Source organism: Solanum pennellii, chromosome 11 (genome assembly GCF_001406875.1).
Source record: "Solanum pennellii chromosome 11, SPENNV200".
Lineage (NCBI taxonomy): Eukaryota > Viridiplantae > Streptophyta > Magnoliopsida > Solanales > Solanaceae > Solanum > Solanum pennellii.
In genome coordinates, this window is record NC_028647.1 from 60876084 (window position 1) to 60886987 (window position 10904).

The 10904-nt window shown below is 30.4% G+C and overlaps 1 protein-coding gene across 1 annotated transcript; it reads left to right on the forward strand.

Annotated features, from left to right (window-relative positions):
- The first annotated feature begins 3305 nt into the window (after window positions 1–3305).
- On the forward strand, window positions 3306–8066 carry LOC107004509 (sulfite reductase 1 [ferredoxin], chloroplastic). Its single transcript, XM_015202718.2, has 8 exons — window positions 3306–3607; window positions 4291–5070; window positions 5154–5450; window positions 5611–5808; window positions 6822–6956; window positions 7033–7149; window positions 7246–7404; window positions 7557–8066. Exons 1-8 carry the CDS (start codon window positions 3428–3430, stop codon window positions 7764–7766), a joined length of 2076 nt encoding a protein of 691 aa, XP_015058204.1. The 5' UTR covers window positions 3306–3427; the 3' UTR covers window positions 7767–8066.
- The last annotated feature ends 2838 nt before the right edge of the window (window positions 8067–10904 follow it).

Below are 10904 nucleotides of genomic sequence, written 5' to 3' on the forward strand. Positions count from 1 at the left end.
AGCATGAGTTAAAAGAAAATTTGAAACTTTTATACGTTGAAAATATAATTCTAGTGTTTCATGTGATACATAACTGTAAAATCAATTATGCTATAATTAATTATTTAAAGTTATTTTTTTATATCGCAACATTTTGCAATTAAAAAAAATATGTAATTAATTGAATGGGATCATAGGTTGTTGCATCACAAATTGAGTCGCTTGATTCATCTTTTCATGCTTGCTTCAGTTTCTACCGACTCAGCATTAGCTTCTTAAACTAGGTCATCAGCTTTAAGGTTTTCCTAATGTTAAACAATAATGATAGCCACAACTACTTTAGTTTGAGAATTTATCTCTTTTTTATCGTTTGCCACATGAGCGGCTTGATTTGATCAAGTCATTTCCTATTAAATAAATTATATTTTACTTACTAAAAGTTATTTATCAAAAAAGAATTATTTATAAATAATTTTATCAAGAGTTATTTTATTAAATTAACTTAATTTCTTTTTTTTTAAATATCTGCTATTACTTAATATAATTATTTAATAACAAAAAATAGTATTGAATGAAAATATTAACTTGTCTTGATTATTAAAAATAAACAAATAAAAGTAAAGTTTATTTTACGGTAAAGCGGAAAATCATTAAATGAAACTACACTTTTTAATTATTTATTTAACTTTTAAGTTAATTTTTTTTTTAAAAAAAAAAGTCACTGCTACTGCAGCGATTTAGTTTTTTTTTTTTAAAAAAAAAAAAATTTTAACGCTGCCTACGCAGCGATTTACGAATTTTTTAAAATTCTTTTTTGTAAATCGCTGCATAAACAATGATTTTCCTTTTTTTTTTAATTTTAATTAAGTAGCTATATATAATTTTAAAAAATTAATTAAATCACGCGATTTAACATTATTTTAATATTTAAATTATTATAAAAAATTTTTTAAAAAAGTGAAAATCGCTGCCTACTAAGTGATTTTAACAAAAAAATTTTAAAAAATTAAAATAACGTTAAATCTCGCGATTTAGTTAATTTTTTTTAGATTATAAATAGCTACTTGATTTAAAAAAAAAAAGAAGAGGAAAATCGCTGCGAAGGCAGCGTTTAACAAAAAAAAAATTAAAAAATAAACCTAAATCGCTGCAGTAGCAACGACTTATTTTTTATTTTTTTTTTTGACATAAGGTAGCGATTTAAGTTAAATAAATAATTAAAAAAAAGTTGTTACACAAATCACTGCCCAGACAGCGATTTGCTTTATCGTTTTTTTTAATTTCTAATAAATAATATTTTTTTTAAAAAAAAGATTAAGATAAATTGCTGCCTAGGCAGCGATTTATTAAAAAATGGTAAAAAAAAATCTTATATTGTAAATCGCTGACATGGCAGCGATTTCATTTAAATTTTTTTTTAAATCATTAAATTTAGCAAAAATCGCTGGTGTTGCAGCGATTTTGCTTTTTCCGGCGAGCAAAATCGCTGCTCCACCAGCGATTTTGCCGTTTTTGTTAAATTTAAAATTTAAATACCGTTTTGAAATTTTGATAATATTTTATACCTATTACACTCCGAACTCAGTCAAGTATTGTAATCTACTCGTATTGTTTAGGTGTCATTTTTCTCTTATTCTTCATCATGTATATGTATCTTTATATTCCGATAGTCATTAATAACATATAGTTTTGAATTATAATACCAAATAAATAGAATACCTTTAAAAAATTTCTAAAATCTATTGTTATTTTTATTGATATATATTTATAAAGTTTCTTCGCTCTTTCGTGCTCAATGACGTAATTAAGTTGAACTCTGATTTCTCAATGTGATAAAATTACAAATACGAGCAATAAAAATTTAATTTTATTCTGCTCATTTGTTTCATAAGTAAATGTCATTACTTAATTTGTTTGTTTATTACTTCTCACTCTTTGTTTATTTAGAAGTATATTAACATTGATTTTACGTATAAGTTCACAACAATTTAAAACAAGAAAAAATTAAATATATAAACAACTCTTGAGATTAGATAACATGAATTATTATTATATATAGTTGTCATGATTCGAAATTTTATTAAGTCGTAAGGACTTCACTACTTTATGTATACAAATTACATTCATCATAATTAATCGTTTAAGAGTAACAAAAAGTTGAAAATAAACAAAAACTTAATCTAATATTACTAGTAAAGTAATCAAGTTTTATTTCAAAATCATAACAAACAAGAAAAAGAACAAAAAATTTTGTTTATTGAAATTGGTGACACAAATACAAAAAAATCTCAGATTCAAAAGTAAACAAATATGAGAGTCTACAAGTTGTTTAGAAACAAGAAAGGATGATTAATCATTAATGCAACTATACCTATAATTAATTTCGTGAAACAACTAAATAGTTATCATAACCCAACTGAACATCTAAAAGTAAGAGTTCAAGATTTATAACTGAAATCATTAATAAAAAATATTTATGGAATACTTCCCTTAATCTGAAAGTCATGTACAAATACATCTAACATATTCTATGATATAGGGATCCAACCCTAAAACAAAAGCAATCTAAATCCAAAATCGGACAAGATAGGAAAGATGAATCCATGACAGTCTAGAAGAAGCGCGCAACTCACCCTTAAATTCAAAAAACGTGAGAATCACATTAAGTCGTGAAGAAGTTGTAGCTGGTGAAATATGCCTTATATTCAACCAAAAAAAAAAAGCAAGTGCGATATCAGTACACAAAGTGTAGTATACTGATAGGATCATCGGCTAGCTCCAAATATACGAAATATGAACTTAGAAAAATAGGACAACACACATATAACCCAAGTCAGTAAAAGTTAACAAAACTCTTAGTTCTCAATCTGCCTTAACACCCACATGAAACATGGTCAACATAATCAAAATGAAATAAATTCGATTCACCTCATGGAATCAACAAACAAAAGAACAATCAACATGTTATCAAGTGTGATATTCAACTAATCGATATAAAACCTGAATCAGAAGTGATACCCAAACCTATCAACAAATATATGCCATACAAATGTGTTATCCCTGAGCTAATAAAGAATCAACCTACATCACACAATCACAACCTACATGAATAAAATCACACTTATAAAACCCCAAACAGTTAAAACAAGATATTATTTCATTCATTCCTATTTAACAATATATTACTATTATTTGTCCAATATTAACTTTACTTTAGTATTAGGTAGCACGTGTAGAAACTGATCCAAATAAGGGCGCGTGAAGAAACTAAAGATACTGCCTCGTGCCAAGCACGTGACTCAGCACTTCAAAAAAAAGAAAGGCCATCAATCTTTTGGCTTTCATCTTCACCACCCAAATATTTTTGCTCAAATATCTGCATACTCTCTCCGCCATTTTCACAAAATTCTTCATTTCTTAAAAACCCTAGCTTACCTTTTGGCTACGGATGACGACGTCGTTTGGAGCAGCGATCAATATCGCCGCCGTCGATGACCCCAACCCGAAGCTACAAATTCAGAGGTTCAATGGATTGAAAAGCACCTCTAATTCGATTTTGCTTAGCAGACGTATCCATCGCTCATTTTCTCATTCCAATTCTACTTCTATTGTCCGTGCTGTATCTACGGTATAAATGATACAACTTTTTTTTAAAAAAAAAAAAACTTTCTGTTCCGTGCTCGATATTGCGCATTGATTAATCCCGCCGATTTGATATGTAAAATCATTTTTTTTGAGTCTCCGTCGCATTTTATTTTCTGTTTTATAATTTTTTTTTATAGAAATGTTATTTTGTTATTGTTGTGTGGTTTGGTTGAGAATTGATTGATCTGCAGATGTGGGTTTCTCTTTTGGTGAATTTATTTCAATTATCTTATGTATATGCAATTCATTTTTTTAAAGAAAAAATTGTTTCCTTTGTTTTGTTTATTTTAAGTAAATTTGCCTATTGTCCCTGTCAATTAGCCGCCTTTTGCTAATTTTTTGTTCTGCGTGGATTTATTTTGATTTTTTTTCTTGTGCGTTATTCATTTTTCTTGGTGGTGGCGCTGCTATATTAATAATCGGTTACTTCTCTGAAGTAAGAGATGAAATTCCCTGCATCTAGAATTATGCTTTATTGAATTTTCTGTATGGATTCTATGTTTTGTGTTGCTTCAAGTGATGCTTGGTAGTTATTGTGAGATGCGTTACTACTGCAATTTGTGTCTCTGTTGGGCCTCATAGTTAGGAGGAGTTCTGTCATTTTCCATTATACTGTGTGGGTGATAGAGCTTTGTAAAATGTGATGTATCTGTTGATCTTTTGCAGCCAGCAAAGCCAGCTGCGGTGGAGCCCAAACGTAGTAAGGTTGAAATCTTCAAAGAACAGAGTAACTTCATAAGATATCCTCTAAATGAGGAGATTCTTAATGATGCCCCAAACATCAATGAGGCTGCAACACAATTGATCAAGTTTCATGGAAGCTATATGCAATACAACAGAGACGAGCGTGGATCAAGATCATACTCATTTATGCTTCGGACAAAGAACCCTGGTGGTGAAGTACCGAACAAACTCTACTTAGTCATGGATGATCTTGCTGACCAATTTGGGATTGGGACACTCCGTTTGACAACAAGACAGACCTTTCAGCTGCATGGGGTCTTGAAGAAAGACCTAAAGACAGTAATGAGTACAATCATCCACAACATGGGTTCAACTCTTGGTGCATGTGGTGACCTCAACAGGAACGTTCTGGCTCCAGCTGCCCCATTTGCAAAAAAAGATTATGTTTTTGCTAAACAAACAGCTGACAACATTGCAGCACTTTTAACTCCCCAGTCTGGATTTTACTATGACGTTTGGGTGGATGGGGAGAAATTTATGACAGTAGAACCTCCTGAAGTTGTGAAAGCTCGGAATGATAACTCCCATGGAACGAACTTCCCTGACTCACCTGAACCCATTTATGGAACTCAGTTCTTGCCAAGAAAGTTCAAAATCGCAGTTACTGTGCCAAGTGATAACTCGGTGGACATTTTCACGAATGACATAGGTGTAGTTGTTGTATCTGATGAGGATGGAGAACCTCAGGGATTCAATATATATGTAAGAAGGAAATATAGAGATTCTCGTCTCTTACTTCTTTTGCTTTCTATAAGGACTAGTAAAATTCTCTTCTTCATTTGCAGGTAGGTGGTGGTATGGGACGAACTCATAGGATGGAAACTACTTTTCCTCGTCTGGCTGAGCCATTAGGTTATGTTCCTAAAGTGGATATACTTTATGCAGTTAAAGCTATTGTTGTTACTCAGAGAGAGAATGGGAGAAGAGATGATCGCAGGTATAGCAGATTGAAATATTTACTCAGTTCATGGGGGATTGAGAAGTTCCGATCTGTCACTGAACAATATTACGGAAAGAAATTTGAACCCTGCCGTGAATTGCCTCAATGGGAATTTAAAAGTTACTTGGGATGGCATGAACAGGTTAGTGTCTGCAGAAGGAATAAGCAAATGTTCATCTCTGACAATGAGTTCTGTTGAAGCGCCAATTCTGATTCTTAACAGTGATATGCTTTATTAATCTTTTCATTCCCATTAAACTAACTTTCTGAGATTTTCCCATGTCTTCAAATAATTCTGTCAGGGAGACGGTAGTTTGTTTTGTGGTCTACATGTTGACAATGGTCGTGTAAAAGGAGAGATGAAGAAGGCACTCAGGGAAGTTATTGAGAAGTATAATCTGAATGTGCGTCTCACACCCAACCAAAATATTATCTTGAGCAATATTCGGCAATCTTGGAAGCGCTCCATCACCACAGTCCTTGCACAGGGTGGTTTGCTGGTAAGGCTAAGTATTCAATTGATCCTTATATGCTTTCCATGAATAAGTGGTTGAGCTTTCTCAATAAGTAGAAAAAGGTTATGTAGAGCAGTGTCTTTGGAGGTGGTCATGAATATGGAATGCCATCATACAAAAAAAATGCTCATTTAACTAAAGAAATGCTTATGTTATATAATCAGTCTGAAAAAGTATAAACATGTTGTTAACGTTATTATGTAACTAAAAATGTGCTTTCTAACAACTTAAGATGAAATCGTCACACACTCCTGGTGTCGTGCTTCGAGTCTCACTGCCACCGATCATCATTTTTCTTCCATGTGCTTGGCTCATTAAGAAGAATCAAGCTACACACGAGGGTGCATGATGCACACATAATTAACTTAGAAGTGTGTCTCTAACTAACAACTTGAGCTTTTAAATGGTGGTCACACACTTCAACACATGTTAACGCAGTGGCGTAGCTATAGCCACCCCAGGGTGTCCAACTAAACACCCTTTGTCGAAAAATTAGGTTGTATATATATGTCAAATTCTACATTTAAAGGATATGTATTTTAAGTTGGACACCCTTAACAAAAAGTATGCCTTTAGCGTACTCCCTCCGTCTCCAATAACATGGTCGGTCTGGAGGATGACGTTCAATTGAACGTTATAACCTTGACGGTAGACTGACAACTTTTTTGAGGTACAGATCATGCAGAAAATTTGCCAACTTTGTACTTGCAGGTTTGTCATTTCATATATATATATATATATATGCGAGTTTTGAAAATTTGAGCTGCTTGTTTCTAAACGTGAGTGAAGTGGTATTTATGTTTTATATGGTGGCCTAGGTGAACCATGAAACTGATGTGAATTTCCTCTAATTTTCTTGATTGTCCTTGCGTAAAATGTAGGGAATAGGAAGTTGCTAACCTCTCCTGATTGTTCGATATAATCTGTCCTATAGTTTGTGTTTAGCATTTCATTATGGTATTCCACTTTAGTAATCATGGTCATTTTTCATTGAAAAGCAACCTAGGTTTGTCGATCCTCTCAATCTAACAGCAATGGCATGCCCAGCTTTTCCACTTTGTCCTCTAGCAATAACTGAAGCTGAGCGTGGAATACCTGACATCCTCAAGCGTGTTAGAGCTATGTTTGACAAGGTATGAAGTATTTAAATTATCTGTTGTACTGTCGGTTTGTGGTGCACATTGAATGAATTGGCCTTGGTGGTTCCAGGTTGGTCTGAGGTTCTATGAATCTGTTGTTATAAGGGTAACAGGTTGTCCCAATGGATGTGCTCGACCATACATGGCTGAACTTGGATTGGTTGGAGATGGTCCAAACAGCTATCAGGTAGTTGAATTTTTGAGGTCTATTGACTTGTTTCTGTAGTGTTCCATATTTATATAATATGGGATCTAGTGAATCTAATTGTGTTGTTTTTCTTAGATCTGGCTTGGTGGAACTCCCAATCAAACTGTATTGGCAAGAACTTTCAAGGATAAGGTTAAGGTTCAGGATCTTGAAAAAGTTCTGGAGCCTTTATTTTTCCATTGGAAAAGAAAGCGACAAGCTAAAGAATCGTTTGGGGAGTTCTCAAACCGCTTGGTAAGGAACAGTTCTTCTGGTAGTTAAACATTGTATTTGTCAAAAGCAAATCAAGTTTGAAACTGAAGACACCATCCGTTTCTGTTTCATTCTGGAATTCTGCGAATGAGGAACCTGAATCATAAAAGTTTTGTTTTGTAATTTTCTTATAGGGATTTGAGAAACTAGGGGACTTGGTTGAGAAATGGGATGGCATCCCTGAGTCATCATCTCGTTATAACTTAAAGCTATTTGCTGATAAAGAGACGTATCAAGCCATGGATGCACTTGCAAGAATACAAAATAAGAATGCCCATCAATTGGCGATTGATGTAATTCGCAATTATGTTGCTTCCCAGCAAAATGGGAAAAGCATGGACTGACCAAGTCATCTTTTGTGTTGCAAAACAGTAAAGATAATGGCAAGGAGATTTAACTGGTGACTACGTCTTCGTCTTGAAATTGCTTGGCTGAAACAAGTGGAGGATTTTGACATAATGTTGTGCAAGTTTTTATAGTACTTCACTCGTAGAGCTGACAGTACACTGCATTTTTCCTTTCTATTTTTCGTTGTTCATTTTCCAGTTCCTTTTCATGAGTAAACAAAATCTGATAATGGCCTGTATCTTATTTTCTTTCAAATTAGTTTTTGAAAGGGTGCCTTTTTGTAGTACCTGTCCCAATCCGTTTTTACATTACGACATTTTTCTTTATTACTCTGGTGGTATCAAGGATGAAAAAGTAGTGGTATCGTGAATAGAACAAGGGGGCAGTCACGTAAATTGTTTGGGCCGTGAATCCAATCAGTTGTAAATAATTTGGGTTGAGTCTAGTTTAAGTAATGCTTAGCTTAATGAATCTAATTTGTATAGTTTTCCCTAGATTTCCTATTGTTATGTTAGTTTCCTTTTAACTGTATAACTAATTACTGAAAATTAGAAGAGACATAACATTAATTAAACAAGATTACAACTAACTAGGTAATTTATCCATACTTCGCGCGGACATAAATATCTTTCTAAGCTTTTAAATAGCTTTTTCAACAATCGACTGTTATAAGAAGAAAAAAAAAGTAAATTTTAGTAGGTTTTAAAAACATTTCAACAGAAATTAAGGGGCCGTTTGTTACTGGTTAGAGTTATGCAGGGTTTAGTTATGCAAGTATTAGTTATACATGGTTCAATTATGCAGGTATTAGTTATGCATGGTTTAGTTATGTTGATTTAATTATGCGGGTATTAGCTATGTGAATATTAGTTATTTAAGTATTATTTAGTTACAATACATGAATTGTTAACTACATTGAATATTAAATTTTTGTAAATTATTAATATATATTGTTTAAAAAATAATAATAGATTCTAATATAATGTGGAATATATTAAATAATATATTATACTAATATTTATTAGCACGTGTACCGTTAAAAATATACGATCAATTTCTAATATAAAAAAATATTTATATTTGCATAATCAATAAAAACCGTAAGTATAAAAAGAAATGAAAAAAATATCTAAATAAAAACAACACATGTAAATAGGAAACAGTAAAGTTTCAATTAAAAAAATAAAAGAAATAAAAGTGATCTATATATAAAAAGAAATAAAAAATAACAAACATATATATAAGAAAATAGTAAAATTTCCAATTAAAAAAAATAAAAATAAATTAATAGGATAAATATGTAATTTATCATTTTAATACATGTATAACTAATACCCACATAACTTATTCCATCTTTTAACCTGTATAACTTTATACATAGATTCCCTCATAAGTTGCGTTGCTATTAATTATGTAGGAGTACAAAAATGCAACCAAGCATGGACTAATACGAAGCTTCTATCAAACATAGTAAAAGTGATGCAACTTTTATACATGAATAAAATGTCTATTATACAGTAACCAAACAATCCCTAAATGATTTAACATTATCACATTCATATACCTCAAAAATTATAAAATATATAGTGAATGATTAAAAATATCTTCATATCTTTTACATTATTTATCATAATATATATTTGATGATATAATTTTCTTATTAAAATTGAGTGATGCTTCTATGTAGCAATTAAAGCGTAGATATTTTTATTAATTATTTTAGAAATTTTGATCCATAATTTTTCATTTAAAAATCGTCTCAGCCTTCTATAATTTGGAAACAAAAATATTCATTTTTTTTAATAAAAAAAAAACAAAGAAGTGCCCTTTAATTAAAGCTGACTTTGGTCATTTATAAAAAATTTAACATGAAAAGTAGCATATTAAAAATGTGTACAAGAGTTTAAATAGAAAACTTCCAGTATTAGGTGAAGATTTGAACTTTTGAGTATTATTTTTGGAATTTCAAAATACAAACAAATTATAATGTCCAGTGTATAAGACAAAACAAGTTCTTTATTTCTAGCTAATCATTTGTATTTTGTAGTTTCTTTTAACATCAACATTGACTTTTAATAGTTTGTTTATGAATATTCAACTATTAAAGTTTTAAATATTAAAAATTCAGAAGATTAGAAAATCAATTAAGTACTTCAAACGGTCAATTTGAGAGTAATTAAATTAACATTGTTTAGATTACTTAATTATTGGAACTTGTGGTTCATCACCAAATCAAATGTAGATTTTTCCTAATTGTTATAATTATATTGTAAAAATCTTCACAACGGTAAAATCGTGAATAAGTCAATAACTTAAAATTAACTTGGATTAATTAACAATATTTCAATTCAAATTCTCGAATACAGGGTACTAATTAATTTAATTTCATATTGTAAGGTACATTTTTAATGTGCTAATTTATTTATAAATTATATATTGCAGTTGTACATAAGATTCCAACATTGGATTACTCTCAATGTTTTCCATTTGGATTTGTCAAAAAATACAGTAGGAAAATAATATTATCATGGTGTACATGAAGAAATTAAATTTCAAATTTAAAAGATGAAATAGACGATAACATTCTTTTAAAGGAGACTATAAATTTACTCATGATTATTTACTTATAAAAAACTTGACTTTATTGTTCACGCGATCACTCAATTATTGAGAATTATTTATTAAAGTTATTTTATTTACAATAAGAAAGTCGCTCAATTTTGACTATATCATAATCATCCTATTAAATTTCCATCAACAAAATATTACATAATCTGTTTTTAGTTCATTCAATATTTTTTTTTTGTCAATGCACGTGACATTAATAGTTTATAGCTTATAGAATATCTGCAGAATAAAATTTTTTAAAAAAAGAATCAAGTTTACATATTTGAAAATATTCAAATTAATTAATGTTTATCAAGATCTACAAGTTGCTCATCATGCTTCTTTATGTTTATGTATAATATAATTTAAAGCAAAAGTAAAAAATATAATAATATACTCAATATAATGATATAATTGAGGTTTCAGAAGAATGGATATATACTTTCTGTGAGATAATAAAATTATTTTCTGTAAATCTTCGATTTAAAAAATCTTTGTAATGACATCTATTTTAAGAAATAAAAAGT

Excerpts from the sequence above, each read along its gene's own strand:
- LOC107004509 (XM_015202718.2), top strand. The coding sequence starts at position 3,428 with ATGACGACGTCGTTTGGAGCAGCGATCAATATCGCCGCCGTCGATGAC. Across the intron at positions 6,957-7,032 it reads TTAGAGCTATGTTTGACAAG|GTTGGTCTGAGGTTCTATGA; the intron begins GTATGAAGTATT and ends TGGTGGTTCCAG. Across the intron at positions 7,150-7,245 it reads ATGGTCCAAACAGCTATCAG|ATCTGGCTTGGTGGAACTCC; the intron begins GTAGTTGAATTT and ends TGTTTTTCTTAG.